This window comes from Macaca mulatta, chromosome 16 (assembly GCF_049350105.2).
Source record: "Macaca mulatta isolate MMU2019108-1 chromosome 16, T2T-MMU8v2.0, whole genome shotgun sequence".
In the NCBI taxonomy this organism is placed as follows: Eukaryota; Metazoa; Chordata; class Mammalia; order Primates; family Cercopithecidae; genus Macaca; species Macaca mulatta.
Genome location: NC_133421.1, coordinates 73,052,273 through 73,070,050, shown reverse-complemented (window position 1 = coordinate 73,070,050; position 17,778 = coordinate 73,052,273). Strand labels below are relative to the sequence as shown.

At 37.9% G+C, this 17,778-nt stretch overlaps 1 protein-coding gene across 4 annotated transcripts in view; it reads right to left on the bottom strand.

The window, feature by feature from the left end:
- TANC2 (tetratricopeptide repeat, ankyrin repeat and coiled-coil containing 2) overlaps positions 1-17,778 on the bottom strand; it is a 475,420-nt gene that overhangs the window by 162,342 nt on the left and 295,300 nt on the right. For all 4 annotated transcript variants that reach the window (XM_015120072.3, XM_077972346.1, XM_077972347.1 and 1 more), the window contains one exon: positions 3,464-3,589. In XM_015120072.3, coding sequence (XP_014975558.1) covers positions 3,464-3,589 — 126 coding nt within the window. The remainder of the gene's footprint in view (positions 1-3,463; positions 3,590-17,778) is intronic.

Genomic DNA, 17,778 nt, shown 5'->3' with positions numbered 1-17,778 from the left:
TGAAAGGCTATTAATAAAAAGCCAAAATATAACAGATGCTGGCAAAGCTGTGGAGAAAAAGGAAGACTTATACACAGTTGGTGGGAGTGTTTTCCACAATCAGTTCAAACATTGTGGAAAACAGTGTGGCAATTCCTCAAAGACCTAAAAACAGAACTGCCATTCAATCCAGTAATCCCATCACTGGGTATATACCCAAAGGAATATAAATTGTTGTCGTAAAGACACATGCACACATATGTTCACTGCAGCACTGTTCACAATAGCAAAGACACGGAATCAACTTCAATGTCCATCGATGGTGAACTGGATAAACAAAATGTGGTACATATACACCATGGAATACTATGAAGCCACAAAAAAGAACGAGATTATGTCCTTTGCAGGAACATGGATAAGGCTGGAGGCTGTCATTCTTGGCGAACTAATGCAGGAACAGAAAACCAAATGCCGCATGTTCTCACTTATAAGGGGGAACTAAATGGTGAGAACACACGGACACATAAAAGGGAACAACAAACACTGGGGCCTACTGGTGGGAGGAGGCAAGAGGAGGGAGAGGATTAGGAAAGATAATGAATAGATACTAGGCTTAATACTTGGGTGATGAAATAATCTGTACAAGAAACCCCTATGACTCATACCTATGTAACAAACCTGCACATGTACCCCTAAACTTAAAATAAAAGTTAAAAAAAACCCTGTTTCATAGAACTTGTTGGAGTACTCCTTTAAAATGTGGAAAGATACACCTCTATTCTAAAGTGGAAAGACAAACCTTAATGCAGACTAAAAAAGATTTTCATTTTATTACTTTTTTTGGGGTAGTTTCATTTTAATCAAAATCAGAAGGAAAATATGTCAAACTGAAATATGACTGCAATTTGTACATTCTTAAAATTAGAAAGCATGATGTGACATGTTTTTAACAATTATTGCAGGAAAACAAATCTGATTCTTTTTCTGAAATAAAGTACAACATTGTGGATATAATAATCACAAATTATAAAGGCTTGCCAAGCAGGTCTGCAGAAACATAAGGAAAGTTTATCTGCCCAAGTTAGCTTTCCTTTCTTGATAATGTGTTTTAAGTTGTATCCTAAGCCATACAATTCATTTGTAAACAATAATCAAGACAACATGTTACTTTTTGAGAGAAGATTATTGTTTAGGGACTCTAAATTCTGAAAATTCTGAATTAAAGTTATTACTAGTTTTAGCACATTTTACACTGCTAAGTAAACACCTTGCTTCTTATGGCTCAATGTACCCAGCTGGATGGCATGTTCTAACCATTTAGACTGCTAAAAGGAAAGGTCTTGAAAAATAAAGATGACTTCAAGGAACTGAAATACTAACATCATAGCATCTTCATCAATGGACAAACTCCAGTTTAAATATTAATGTAAACAGTAAGTTAAGACATTATTTGCAAGGAATATGAAATTAGTATTTTTAGAAATTCATTATTCAGGTAGAGCCTTTCCTAAAGATTTAGGTAAGCTTTGGGAAAATCTCTGAATGTGCTTTTGTTGTTTCACTGAATGTTTCAGCTGAAGATCAATGCAATGGAAAATATCTTTGTTGCATTCCAGGTAAAACTGGTATTTGTAAACATCAAGCTCACCAGAATGTATCTGTTAAACACCTTATTAAATCTTCAGATACTAGAAGCAGATAGGTGCTATCACATATCAACAGAACTCAACATAAAGGTTTCCCAAAAATTTCACTGCTGAAATCTGTCAAATAATTTTGTTTTCTATATAGTATAACATCTATTATTCAATGGTTAGTAAAGCAGAAAATAAAGTCAGCAATGTCAGTATGTTTTTTAGTAATGAGATGCAAGATGATGCCAATGTGGCAGATTTTCAATCAAATCTGAAGGTCCCTATAGATCAGTAGTTCTGTCCAATCTTCTTTATTACGGCTGTGCATTCCGGTCGGGGGGCAAATCAATTATTTGGTCTCTTGATCAAATTTATTCAGGCTTTAGATGTAATCAGTCTAAAATAGTGCTTGATATATTTCCATTTTCTGGACTGTAAATACACAGTTGCACATGCCATGCAACTGGTATATGGCAAACTGAAGAACTGGCAAGCACGATGGACAAAAGGACTGGGAACTAAAAGTATGATTGAGGTTATCAACTAACTGCTGTTGATGGGAGGTATGGTAATTGTTGCAATACAATCAATTATTTTATGCTCCTATTTGCTTAGCCATCACTGACAAACTGTTAGCACAATGATGTCTAGAGTGGACAGTGGACACGTACAAATTCCTTCCCGTGGGAATTATGCATGTGGCACTATACTGCTTACAGTAGGGAATAGGACAACCGGTGAGGAAAAAAGCTAAAGAAAGTTGAAAATAATCTGTAAGATAAAATAAAAAACACACTTTTGGTAGAGACAGAGATTGCTAACATACCAGAGAAAGGAGACTATCTGTTAAAAGCTATCAGAGACAGTTTGGTTCATTTTGAGCACACGAGAGAGACAGAAATACCAATAAGAGGCTCCTCAACTAGACCATCATTATAACAAAATGAAAATCTTTAAAAAGATCCAGTGCCAGCTTGGAGAAGCATGTAGCATGCCACAAAGCAGGTAAGGCAACAGGTGCCTGAGTGAGAAAAGGATAGGTTATGTAGAACTTGTTAGGCCAGGATCATAGGCACTTTCTAAAAGACCAAGATAATAAAAGTATTGCATGTTACTAGAAATGGCCACTAAAACAAAAATGAAAAAAAAATCCCTAGCAAAATACAGCTTGAGTATCCCTTATCTAAAATGCTTGGGATCAGAAGTGTTTTGAATTTCAGATATTTTTGGACTTTGGAATATTTGCATATATATAATGAAAGATCTTGGAGATAGGACTTGGGTCTAAAGAAGAAATTCGTATGTTTCATACACACCTTATACACATACCCTGAAGGTAATTTTACTCAACATTTTGTGAAACAAAGTTTTCACTGTAACCCATCACATGAAGCTAGGTGTGTAATTTTCCGCTGTGGTATCATGTTGGCACTCGGAGTTTTGGATTTCAAAGCATTTTGGACTTTGGATTTTCAGATTAGGAATGCTCAACCTGTACATGATGATCAGCACAGCTCACCTGCAATATTCACTTCTGAAATCCAAGATCTTAAAAAGGTCATTTCCCCCATTACCACAGCCCCTTTACATTTGTCTTCTTTCAGAACTTCGAGGAACTAATGATTCCAAATGTTGATAATTACACAATGCCTGTCTATGAGGAGTACAATGTATTTGTGTTTATCTTTCTCTAGACTCAGCAGAAATGAACTGGTCACATGCTAAAATGATCATTTCACTTTTTAAGGGAAGTTTAAGTAAGTATGGGAATAGGAAACGAAGGAACTTTTTGGCTTTGTCCCATTTCCATCTGTTTCCACGCATCCTTAAAGCCCTTCTGTGGTTCTAACCTCTTAAATCCTGCTGTGTGCGAGCACCACCCATACTCTGTCTTGGCATTCGTAGAGAGGTTCTCAAAGGTGTATGTCTCTGCTCATCCAGGTAAGCAAGGTCTTCCAAGTGGGCAGAGCTGGTGGCTGACAAGAAAGAAAAGTTTAGTTAGAATATTCAAGTTCAGAAAATGTCTTTCAGCTAGTCTGTATCTCCAGAACTTTGGAATCAGGGCTTACTCCAGCCAAAAAATATATATGCAAAATATGTAATACATATAAAACACACGTATTTTATACTTTTAAAAATCCAAGTAAGTGGTTTGTAAAAAATATTAACCCTTCGTTTCACTTGCTACTTTAAGACAGTACATAATAAACCTGTGCTTGCTAAGAGGTTCTATAACCTTCAACAGAGGGATTAAATATTTCCTATTCAAAAAGCAAAACAAGCTAAGCAAATAAACATAAACCCTTACTTCATATAAGAAACAGATAATGGTAGATGTGGGATTTAAAATGAAAAACAAAATGCTAGTCCAAAAGCTTAAAATGCCATCTTGCCTCTGAATGTCTGGATCATGAAAACTGCAGAGACAGTAAGAAAAAGGAAGTTTCTTTGTTATCAAAAGAAATAGTAAATGGGTTTTTACTAAAAACTGAGTGAAAGAAAAAATTAATTTTACAAAAAATGTTTCAAATTATAAGAAATACCAGAGTATCCATTTTATTGTTTGAAAATATTAGCTACCAGTAGCTCGTGCTAGTAATTCCAGGACTTTGGGAGGCTGAGGAGGGTGGATCGTTTGAGCCCAGGAGTTCAAGACCAGCCTGGGCAACATGGCGAAAATCCGTCTCCACAAAAACGCACAAAAAAAATTAGCCGAGCGTGGTGGTGTGTGCCTGTAGTCCCAGCTACTCAGGAGGCTGAGATGGGAGGATTGATTGAGCCTGGGAGGTCAAGGCTGCAGCGAGCCATGGTCATGCCATTGCACTACAGCCTAGGAAACAGAGAGAGAGAGACCCTGTTTCAAACACAACAGCAACAACAAAAACACAAAAAAAGGAAGAAAATACTAGCTACCAACTTATTACTAACAACTGGTTTGAGTTGGTGAGAGTGAAAAAAAAACCCTAAGATTATCTTTTCATGGCTGCTGGGCCTCAAATGTTTTGCCACCAAATACCTGGGGAGTATATTTCTGTATATGAGAAATTGTAAGATGTGTTGAGATTACATGGTCATTTGCCTCAAAGACTTTATCCAAAATTTTAATCAAGAAATCCAATTTTGCCACCAATGACATATACTACCTTACCTAATAGCTGATTATAAATAAGCTATTCAATATAAACTAAGAAGGAAAAGAGGAAGGGGAGACAGCTCAGAATTCCCTCAGCATAAGGAAACAAGAATTACGACAGTAAGTAAACTTACATCTCCAACCTCATATATAAGTTGTTTATGATGATTGACATTGGGTACTGATATTCATTTGTTAACCTGTTCATTCACTTAACAAATATAACAAAATTGTTAATAAAAAAATGTCAGCACTGTGCCATAACAATACTTTTACCATAGTTTCTAATCAGTGTATAGGAAAGAAAAAAGATGAGCAAGGAAACATTTTACTGAAGAATGTAGCAGACAGCAGTCAAAAGAATATTTTATTAAAATTACTGGAATGGAATGGACCTTAAGGGCTGTCCCATCCAACACCTGTGTAATGCTCAACTCTGTTATCTCTTTCAATGTAGTTGTATAGCTTATGCCTGAACATTTCCAATGGTGGGAGCACACTATCTCTTGATACACCATATTTAAACTTTGCATAACTCTTGTTATTAGCAATATGGTTCTGTTTCTCTACCTCTTACCCTCTCTTTCTCTTGATGGTATAGATGATTCTTCTGCTTATATAAAAAAGAAGAAGGAATAATCTTTTTAAAAGTTTATTACTAAGGTGCAAAGAACTAAAAGGAATGAACATGTATTTGTTAAACACCTGTAATGTGCTGGGTAGTGTGTAACATGCTTTTCTTGAATTATGGCTTTTATTTTAAAGGGAAATAAAACAATCAGAAAGTGTAACAATGAAGACATTCTGTCCAGTCTCTTAAGAGAAATGCATGGGCTACTTGCCTGGAGAGATGCTTGGAAGATTCTTATGTCTTTGCTAAGAATCCCTATGGGTAATTTTTGGCCTCTCCCATATTAGGACAATAATATTAGGATAGTCTGAGCACAACTATTCCCCTAATTTTACTAAAACTACTACCACAAGTATCATCTCCCTTCCCTTCATAGATATTCTGAACATAAATATTACCTAGAACTTACTAAGTAGTTACAAAACATTAGTCATTATATGAATCCTTTGTATTAGGATATCCTACTTTTCACAGATACAGATTCCAATTCATATGTATTCCACAGCAGCTCTGAAAATGGGTCATTAATCCCAAACAGAGGCCACACCATTGGCCCAGGGAGACAAATCAGTTGATTAAGAAGACTGATATAGATTGAGTATCCCTTCCCTGAAATACCTGGGACTAGAAGTGTTTTAAAATTTTGAATTTTGGGGGAGATTATGAAATATTTACATTATACTTACTGGTTCAGCATTCATAATCCAAAAATCTGAAATATGAAATGCTCCAATGAGTATTTCCTTTGAGCATCATGTCAGCACTCAAAAAGTTATGAATTTGGAGCATTTCAGATTAGGGATACTCAACCTATAACTGATTCTAAGCAGAAGCTTTCACCAAAAATCTTCCTCTGCACAAGGACTACATAGAGCTCAGAAACTGTTGCAACTATTGTAACAGAGTAAACTCTTGATATCATGACATTTAGGGTATGGTAAATATATTTGGGAGTGATGTTGGCAACAGGAGAAGGAAATGAATTCCTTTTTTTTGAGACAGTCTCATTCTGTCGCCCAGAATAGAGTGCAGTGGTGTGGTCATGGCTCACCGCAGCCTCGACCTCCCAGGCTCAGGGTCTCCTCCCACTTCAGCCTCCCAAGTAGCTGGAACTACAGGCATACACCACCAAGCTCAGCTAATTTTTTAAAATTACTATTTGTAGAGACAGGGTCTCTCTTTGTTGCCCGGGCTGGTAATGACTAATTTGCTCTTTTCCTGTGCCTCTCCAATGCCAGCAAGCCACACACACTATTAGCAGCTTAGTTTCCATATAATACTATAAAAATAGGTACTTTCTCAACACAAAAAGTTGAGAAATCTTTTAACTTTATACCATCTCCCCAAATTCCTCAATTACATAACTTTAATATTACAATGAAGCTTTCAATCCATGTTCTCAACATTCAAGACACAATTATAACCCAGTTTCTCCTTGCAAAGGCAAGGTGAAACATTTTGGTGGCATTTTGCTTGGTCATAATAGTCCAACAAAGGCAGTGGAAGGGAGCTACTGATTATCTCTGTATTTGCTGCTCCCCAAAACATGCCCGTAGCAAACTGAAATACTGACCCCAGTTCTTCAGCCTCTCCTATATACACGCTCTTTCTCATTTGTCTTTGCAGTTCCCCCCACCAGACCTTGAATCCCATTTTGCAGTAATTCCCACTAGAGGTTGAGCACACTTCCCTGCCCTTGACTTTGGATTTGATCATTTGACTTGCTTTAACTAATGGTGTATTAGTAGATGTGATACAAGGAAGGATTCAAAATGTGTTTGTGGAATTGGGCTTGTCTTTTTTGCTTCTGCCAACACTATGAAAAAATATGTCCAATTAGCCCACTGGTCCAAGGAGGACAGAATAAGGTGGATCTGGAGCCAGTCTCCAGCTTGGAGCCAAACCTAACCAAACTGCCTAGACCAATCAACCCTTAGTTAACCTGAGATGGGTGAGTAAAAATAAATGATTATGTTAAGCTGCTATATTTTTGGATAGTCTGTTACACAGCATTATTGTACCAATAGCAGAGTGATACACCTGTTGATCTTTCAACATCTGAGCATGGCTTAGGCTGTAGTATTCTAATAGCTCTATATGAGCAGGGACTATGTCTTATTTACATTCTATTCTCAGCAAATGCATTATGCCTGGCATAAAATAGGTGCTCAAAAAATGCTTATTAAGTTAATTTGTTGAATGGGACCAAGGGCTGTTTGGGTAAAGTATGGTTTCAAGAACAGGCTGACTTTCTTTTGAATTGTATCTACAAAGGCAGAGGAAAATTCTTTCCTGTTCTATAACATGGTAGATTACACTAGCTTTATTTTGTTTAAAAGGTAGAATCAGCTAATTTCAAGAATAAATACAACGAAAAATAAAAAACTCAGATTTGATTTACAGAAAAATCAAAGTGATATTCTGTGAAATATAATTAGCACATTTTATGGTACTTTAAGCTTCAAAAGACATTTTTATAATTAAGTGTTTGAACCAACTTTTATATATAATATAACTCTGAAATGCCCAATTGTGTTACTGACACTTTGGACCGGTTATCATAAAGAGTGCCAGGATGTGTCCTGCCTGCTCAAGATCTCTGCTTTTATTTGATCTTCATTTAGTTACAATATATAATTATCCTACTTTTCTATCTTAAATAAGCAAGATTTGCAGTAAAAGCTCTTTTTAAAAGATTTCTTGGCAGGCTGAAAATTCAGAGTCAGCTCATCACTATTAATAAATACACAGTTTTATATTTTATAATATTAATGTTCTTCTCTGTGCTCAACTATGATAAGAGCTGATTAAAATGTGCTTAACAATACACACGTTTTATATTTCCTGTCTTAGTTATATCCAGGTCTACTGGAAACCCAGCTAAAGGAATTTATCCAATTGTAGATATAATTTCTATAAGGAAATAAATATTTGAAAGTTAGTTTAGGGAACTTAAACTAACAAAGGGAAGTCACGTGCCACATTTTACACCAGAGAGAGTAAAAGAGTACCAAAAGTATTTTAAAAATATTTATCTCAGCATTCTGAAGTTAAAACTACCCGGAAGAGATAAGTATCTAATCTATTATTTTGAAACATTAGAAACAACGACAAAACCATCCCTATTGCTATTCTAATGTTTCCATGAATTCTTTTTCTTTTTGGGGGGTTGAGAGGAGCTTAGGCCAAGACTCAGGGGTGGCCCTGGCCCACAGTGGTTTCTTATGTTTAATCCAGTGCCTCTTGCTTTAACCAAAGTCTGTTTTCTTTTGTTTGATTCTTTATCAATATCTATGTAGCTACTAAAAAAAAAAGAGAACTACCAGGGATTCAGACCCACCAAGAATGAAGATTTAGGACAACCTACCAGGGAAAGAACCCTGGCTAGATGTGGTACTGGCTTAGGGCAAAGGACACATGGGATAGGCAGATGAAAAAAGTTATAAATATCAGCTGGGTGCAGTGGCTTGCGCCTGTAATCCCAGCTACTATGAAGGCTGAGGTGGGAGGATCTCTTGAGGCCAGGACTTTAAGACCAGCCTGGGCATCAAAGCAAGACCTTATCTCTGAAAATTAAACAAAAAAATATTGATTGGGTGTAGTGTGCATGTCCGTAGTGCCAGCTACTTGGGAGGCTGAGGTGAGAGAATTGCTTGAGCCCGAGAGTTTGAGGCTGCAGTGAGCACCACTGAACTCCAGCCTAGGCGACAGAGTGACACTCTGTCTCTTAAAGAAAAAAAAAAAAAAATCAATCTCAGTTTCATAACTAGCTACAGAAATGACAACTTCAGCAGCTATGCATATTTTGTTCCTTGCTTTTGTTTTATGTGTGTGTGTGTGTGTGTAATACTAATTTAATCTTTCTCGCCTCCTTTCCCTTATTTTATAAATGCAAGTTTTGATGTAAATTAACTTTCCAATTTAGTTTTTAGATAACAAACCATTCAGATAGGACTGTGCCAGAGTTTGAGAAATTATTAACATAGCCAGAGATGGATAGTGTTATATCATCGAAACATAGTTAAAGTGACTGTTGGAACTAGCCTCATTTTGGAGAAGTAAAAATGTCTTCAATTACGTGAAAGATACTTGCATCTTGTTAGGTTAAAATACAGTTTGTTGTGCTGAAAATGTTTAGAGTTTCAAACATGTATAGTTTGGAAGCTCCAATATATATATAGAAGGGTGAGTATGGATGCTGGTTAGCCAAAAAGATGGACTTTGTTAATTGTTAAGGTTATTGGAAAAATAATCTGCCCCTTCCTGTTCCTATCAGCATTACCCTAGTCTTACTTGTTCAGCCAAGCATTGGCAGTTCATTCCAGTAGCAGTAGTTGAATCTAGTTTGCAGTTTTTCCAAGGGAGGCGGGACTAGTTTCATCTCATGTCTTCAGAGATACTGGCACTGGGTGACCAGTGCCTTGTCCTCAGAGTCTGAGTCTAATCTCCATAGAGTCCTTCTTGGAGCCCTTCTATTAGCCTCAGCTGAGCAGGATCCCCTTCATGGAGATGTAAGTGTCAGCTCTGTGAGGCCTTTCTTCCAAGCTTGTATGGTTTAACAATTCTTGCCTCTTTTTGTTTCCTCAGGCCCACAGGTGGTAACTACTTCCTGCAGTTGCTAAATCCATGACACCTCAAGGTTTTCCTATTACCTTTTCAGTTCTTTAAACCTAGTTAATGATTTTTTTTTCTTTTTTGAGATCAACTAGTCCCTCTGTCACCCAGGCTGGAGTACAGTGGCACAATCACAGTTCTCTGCAGTTTCAATCTCCTGGGCTCAAGCCATCCTCCTGTCTCAGCCTCTGAAGTAGCTGGGAGGCTGAAGCAGGCGCACATCACTGTATCTGGCTAGTATTTAAAAACAATTTGTTTTGTAGAGATAGGGCCTTACCACATTGCCCAGGCTAGTCTTGAACCCCTGGCCTAAAATGATCCTTCCACCTTGGCCTCACAAAGTGCTGGGATTACAGGTGTAAGCCACCGTGACCAGCCAACTGTTATTTATATTATCAAATTCAACCCTTATTCTGTTAAAATAAATATGTGGTTTCTGTCTCCTGACTGGCCCCTAACTGATACAGGATAGAAAAGAATTGAGCACCAGTCCCTTTCATATACGTGATATTGATAATAAAGCAATATCACAGAATGTAGATGCAAAAGAAATCTTTTTTTTTTTTTTTTCCTGAGACAGGGTCTCATTTTGTCACTCAGGCTAGAGTGCAGTGGTGTGATCTTGGCTCACTGCAACCTCTGCTTCCTGGGCTCAAGCGATTCTACCTTAGCCTTCTGAGTAGGCATGCACCACCACTCCTGCCTAATTTTTTGTAGAGATGGTTTTGCCATATTGCCTAGGCTGGTCTTAAACTCTTGAGCTCAAAGTGATCAGCCCAGCTTGGCCTCCCAAAGTGCTGAGACTACAGGCGCGGGCCATTGCACCCAGATGAGAAATCTTAAAAGATCACCTAGTATAAACACCAGCAAACTATAATCTGTGGACCAAATATGGCCTGCTACCTGTTTTTGTTAATAAAGTTTTACTTGAACAGAACCCTGCTTATTCATTTAAATACAGTATCATTTATATCAGAGCTAAGTAGTGATGCAGGCCATGTGGCCTGCAAAGCCTAAAATACTTACTAGCTGCCTTTTAATTAAAAAATTGCTGACTCCTGATCTGTTCAAATCCTCTCATTTTCTGATTAGGAAACAGTAGAGTGACTTATCTAAAGTGATTCACTTACTGACAGCAGAGCAGCCCAGAAAGCCAGGTATCCTGACTCTCAGTATGGTGAGTGCATCCTTCCTTCCCACTTTACAGCTAAACAGATTTAAATCTCTTTTTAAAAGCTTATTTTTCATTCCTTATTCATCTTTGTCACTTTCTTTTAATTCTGGTTTATGGCTTCAAAAAGCAGTAATAGAGACCTTGCTAATGAAAAGTAATGTACCCTGTATATCATATACTAATAAATCACAGCTCTCAGCGCTTGAAATATTTTCTGCAGTAAGAAATGAAATAAAAACAAACAAAAGCCCCCAAAACACTATTTTTCATGGGAAAATAAAAATAATTATAGGGTACTTTTTAAGCTGATAAATTGAAGAGTGATTTGAAAAGAAGATTAATGAAAATAAGTATTTTCTATTCACATTAAAACAAAATTCAAATAAAATCTTAACAGCTAGGTGAGCGACAGAAATTTTTGGTCATCATTATGGCAATATTAATGGCACAGTATATAATTTCAAAGCAAGGTTCTAGAGAGTTCATTTATTAAAATGGCTCACACTAAAATGGTTTTACATGTTTTAATTAAAAGAGAATGTATTTTTCATTAATAATGAGTAAAAATGATAATAGAAATGTATAAAATGGAGTGGAGCAAAATGCTGTATTAAGAAAAAAAAAAGCCTACGAGGGGAGGCAGAACAAGACAGCCAAATAATACCCTCCAACGATCGTTCCCCTGTCCCCCTGCAGGAACACCAAACTGAACAACTATTCACATAAGAAAGCACCTTCATAAGACCCAAAAATCAGGTGAGCAATCCTAGTACCTGGTTTTAACATACTAAAACTTTGGGTGCATGTGACCTAGTGAGACACCAGTTGGGGTGGCCAAGGGAGTGCTAATGTCACCCCTCCACTAACCCCAAGCAGTGCAGCTCATAGCTCTGGGAGACTCCTTTCTTCCACTTGAGAAGAAGAGAGGAGACAGTAAAGAGGACTCTGTCTTGCAACTTGGATACTAGCTCAGCCACAGTAGAATAGGGCCGCAGGAAGAGTTCTGGGGCCCCTATTTCAGGCCCTAGCTCCCAGAAGACATTTCTAGGCTCACCCCGGGCCAGAAGGGAACCTGCCACCTTGAAAGGAAGGACCCAGTACTGGCAGGATTCATTATTTGTTGACTAAAGAGCCCTTGAGCCTTGAATCAGCAGCAGTACTCACACAGCACTTGCCACAGGCCTTGGATGAGACCCAGGGCCATGCTGACCTTAGGTGTGACTCTGTGTATTCCCTGTTTGAGGGAGGACTCCTGCTTGAGGAAAGGAGAGGCAGGAGCGAAGGGGGTTTTGTATTAAGATAGGGTACCAGCTTAGCCACGGGGGTAAAGCACCAAGAGGGCTTCTGGGTTCCCCAATTCCAGGCCTTGGCTCCTGGATGGCATTTCTGGACCTGCCTTGGACCAAAGGGGAGCCATCTACCCTGAAGGGAGAGGCCCAGGCCTAGCAGCATTCACCACAAGCTGAATGAAGAGCTCTTGGGCCTTGAGCGAACATTAGCAGTAGCCAGGCAGTACTTGCCATGGGCCTGGGGTGGTGAGACTCCTTCTACACGAGAGAAAACAAGACCCAATTATCTGTGGCCTACAAGAAACACATTTAACCTACAAAGACATATACAGACTGAAAATAAAGGGATAAAAAAGATATTCCACGTAAATGGAAATAAAAAAAGGAGTAGCTATACTTACATCAGATAAAATAGATTTCAAGACAGAAACTATAAAAAGAGACAAAGAAGGTCACCACATAATGATAAAGGGGTCAATTCAGCAAGAGGATATAACAATTGTAAATATACATGCACTCAACACTGGAGCACCCAAATATATATGCACCTAACACCCAATTATTAGAGCTAAAGAGATAGACAGACTTGAATACAATAATAGCTGGAGACCTCAACACCCCACTTTCAGCACTGAACAGATCATCCAGACAGAAAATAAAAAAAAAGTTGGATTTAATCTGCATTATAGACCAAATGGATCTAATAGATATTTACAGAACATTTCATCCAATGGCTGCAGATTACATTCTTCTTACATTCTGCAATATACATTCTTCTTCTCAGCACATGCATCATTCTCAAGGGCAGACCACATGTTAGGTCACAGAACAAGTCTTAAAGAATTAAAAAAAAAAAACCAACCATATGAAGTTTCTTCTCTGACCACAATGGAATAAAACTAGACATGAGTAAAAAGAGGAACTCTGGATACTATACAAACACACGGAAATTAAACAATATGCTCCTCATGATTTGTGGGTCAATGAAGAAGTTAAGAAGGAAATTAACAGATTTCTTGAAACAAATTAAAATGGAAACACAACATAGCAAAACCTATAGGATATAGTGAAAGCAGTACTAAGAGGAAAGTTTATAGCAGTAAGTGCCTACATAAAAAAGGTAGACGCTGGGAGCAGTGGCTCATGCCTGTAATCCTACCACTTTGGGAGGCCGAGGCAGGTGGATCACTTGAGGTCAGGAGTTTTGAGACCAGCCTGGCCAACATGGTGAAAATCGAAAAATTAGCCGGGCGTGGTGGTAGGTATCTGTAATTCCAGCTACTTGGGAGGCTAAGGCAGGAGAATCACTTGAACCTGGGAGGCAGTGGTGGCAATGAGCCGAGACACCACTGTACTCCAGCCCGGGCGACAAAGTGAGACTCTGTCTCAAAAAAAAAAAAAAAAAAAAAAAGAAGAAGAAAAAAAGAAAAGTCAAATAAACAACTTAATGATGCTTCTTAAAGAACAAAAAGAACAAAGCAAACTAAACCCAAACTTAGTAGAAGGAAAGAAATAAAGATTAGAGCAGAAATAAACGAAATTGAAACAAAAAATACAAAAGATCAATGAAATGAAAAGTTCTTTAGGAGAAGATAAACAAAATTGACAAACTTTTAGCCAGACTAAGAAAAAAAGAGATAAGATCCAAATAAATTAAATCAGAGATGAAAATGACATTACAACTGATACCACAGAAATTCAAGGATCATTAGAGACTACTATGAGCAACTATATACCAATCAATTGGAAAACCTTGAAGAAAGGGATAAATTCCTCAACATACACAACTCACCAAGACTAAACTAGGAAGAAATGCAAAACTTGAATAGACAGAGTAATGAGATCAAAACCATAATAAAAAGTCTCCCAGCAAAGAAAAGCCCAGGACCCAACTACCAAACATTTAAAAAAGAACTATTGCCGGCCGGGCGCAGGGGCTCACGCCTGTAATCCCAGCACTTTGGGAGGCTGAGGCTGGTGGATCATGAGTTCAGGAGATCGAGACCATCCTGGCTAACATGGTGAAGCCCTGTCTCTACAAAAATAAAAAAAATTAGCTAGGCGTGGTGGCGGGTGCCTGTAGTCCCAGCTACTTGGGAGGCTGAGGCAGGAGAACAGCGTGAACCCGGGAGGCGGAGTTTGCAGTGAGCTGAGATAGTGCCACTGCACTCCAGCCTGCGCGACAGAATGAGACTCAGTGTCAATAAATAAATAAATAAATAAATAAACGAACAAGAACTATTGCCAATCCTACTCAAACAATTCGAAAAAGTAGAGGAGGAGAGAATATTTCCAAACTCATTCTATGATGCTAGATTACACTGATTCTAAAACCAAATGAAGACATGTGAAAAAAAGAAAACCACAGGCCAATATTCCTGATGAACATTGATGCAAAAATCCTCAACAAAATACCAGCAAAACAAATTCAACAGGCCGGGCGCGGTGGTTCAAGCCTGTAATCCCAGCACTTTGGGAGGCCGAGACGGGCGGATCACGAGGTCAGGAGATCGAGACCATCCTGGCTAACACGGTGAAACCCCGTCTCTACTAAAAAATACAAAAAACTAGCCGGGCGCGGTGGCGGGCGCCTGTAGTCCCAACTACTCGGGAGGCTGAGGCAGGAGAATGGCGTGAACCCGGGAGGCGGAGCGTGCAGTGAGCTGAGATCCGGCCACTGCACTCCAGCCTGGGCGGCAGAGCGAGACTCCGTCTCAAAAACAAACAAACAAACAAACAAAAAAAAAACAAATTCAACAACACATTAAAAAGATCATTCATTATGACCAAGTGGGATTTAACCCAGCGATGCAAGGATGGTTCAGCACACACAAATCAATCAATGTGCCACACCATATCAACAGAATGAAGGACAAAAACAATACAATCATTTCAATTCATGCTGAAAAAGCATTTGATAAAGTTCAACATTCCTTCATGATAAAAATCCTTAAAAACCTGGGTACAGAAGGAACATACCTAAACACAATAAAAGACATATACAACATAGCTAGTATCACAGTGAGTGGGGAAAAACTAAAATCCTTTCCTCCAAGAACTAGAACACGACAAGGATGCCCAGTTTCATAACTGTTATTCAACATAGTTCTGGAAGTCCCAGCTAGAGCAATCAGAGAAGAGAAAGAAATAAAGTGCATCCAAATTGGAAAAGAAGAAGTCAAAGTATCCTTTTTTGCAGATGATATGATCTTATATTTTAAAAAACCCAAAGATTTTACAAAAAAAAAGAACTAATAAACAAATTCAGTAAAGTAGCAGGATACAAAATCAACATACAAAACACAGTAGCATTTCTATATGCCAACAGCCACCAAGATGAAAAAGAAATCAAGAAAGTAATCTCATTTATAATGGCCACAAATAAAATAATTAGGAATACACTTAACTAGAATAGTGAAAGATCTCTACAATGAAAACTATAAAACAATAATGTAAGAAATTAAAGAGGACACAAAGGAATGGAAAGACATTTCACGTTCATTGACTGGAATCAATCAATACTGTGAAAGTCCACACTGCCCAAAGCAATCTACAGATTCAAAGCAATCCTAAGAAAATACCAATGACGTTCTTTACAGAAATAGAAAATCGAATCCTAAAATTTATATGAAACCACAAAAGATCCCAAATAGCCAAAGCCATCCTGAGCAGCAGGCACAGTGCTCACACTTGTAATCCCAGCACTTTGGGAGACTAAGGCAGGCTGACTGCTTGAGCCCAGGAGTCTTGAGACCAGCCTGGGTAACGTAGTGAAATTCTGTCTCTACCAAAAACAACGACTAAAACCTCAAACCAAAAATTAGTCAGGCATGGTGGCACACACCTGTAGTCCCAGCTACTCGAGGTCTGAGGTGGAAGAATCACTTGAGGTTGAGGTCCAGGGAGGTCAAAGCTGCAGTGAGCCATAATTGTGCCACTGCATTCCAGCCTGAGTGATAGATAGATACAAAGTAAAGAGACAACCCACAGAATGGGAGAAAGTATGTGCAAACTATCCATCTGTCAAGGGATTAATAAGCGGAATATATAAGGAGCTGAAATAACTCCATAGGAAAAAAATCTAATAACACAATTTTAAAATGGACAAAAATAGACATTTCTCAAAAGACATACAAATGGCCAACAGGCATACGAAAAGGTGCTCAACATCACTGACATCAGAGAAATGCAAATCAAAACTTCAGCGAGATATTATCAAATGGCTTTTATCCAAGAGACAAGCAATAACGAATGATGGCAAAGATGTGGAGAAAAGGGAACCCTTGCTCACTGTTGGCAGGAATGTAAATTAGGTCAGCCACTATGGAGAATGGTACAGAGGTTCCTCAAAAAAACTGAAAACAGTACTAGTATATGATCCACTCCTAGGTATATACCCCAAAGAAGGAAAATTAGTATCTGCAGTTCCATGTTTGTTGCAGCACTATTCACGATAGCCAAGATTTGGAAGAAACCTAAGTGTCCGTCAACAGAAGACTGGGTAATTGTGCCACTGCACTCCAGCCTGGGTGACACAGCGAGACTCCTTCTAAAAAAACAAAACAAAACAAAGCAAAAGAAAAACAAAAAACAGACAACTAGGTAAAAAGAAATGTGGTACACACACACAATGAAGTACTATTCAGACATAAAAAAGAATAAGATTCTGTCACCGCCAGCAACATGGATAGAACTGAAGGTCATTATGTTAAGTAAAATAAGCCAGGCACAGAAAGACGAACTTTGTATGTTCTCAGTCATATGTGAGAGCTAAAAATTAAAACAACTGAACTCATGGAGACAGAGAGTAGAATGATGGTTACCAGAGGCTGGGAAGGGTAGCTGGCGTGGGGGTAGTGGGGATGGTTAAAAGGTACAAAAATATAGTTATATAGAATGAGTAAGATCTAGTATGTGATAGCAAAACAGGGTGGGCTATAGTCAACAATTTTGTACAACAAAATGTACAATATTGTACATTTAAAAATAACTAAAAGAGAAGAGTTGGAATGTTTGCAACAAAAATAATCAATGCTTGAGGTGATGGTTATGCTACTTACTCTGATGTGATTATTACACATTGTATGCCTGTATCAAAATATCTCACCCACCCTATAAATATATACATATACTATGACCCATAAAAAATTTAAAAAGTCTAATACATTGGTATATTTTTTAAAAATTATGCTCATCTAATATTTTACAGATTAAACTATGAGAGATCTTATACTGTGGAGTACATATTCCAATTAAATAATAGTCATGTAATTCATTTTAATTTTTGTATCAAAAAATCTTCTGGCAAGTACTTTTAGCCACAG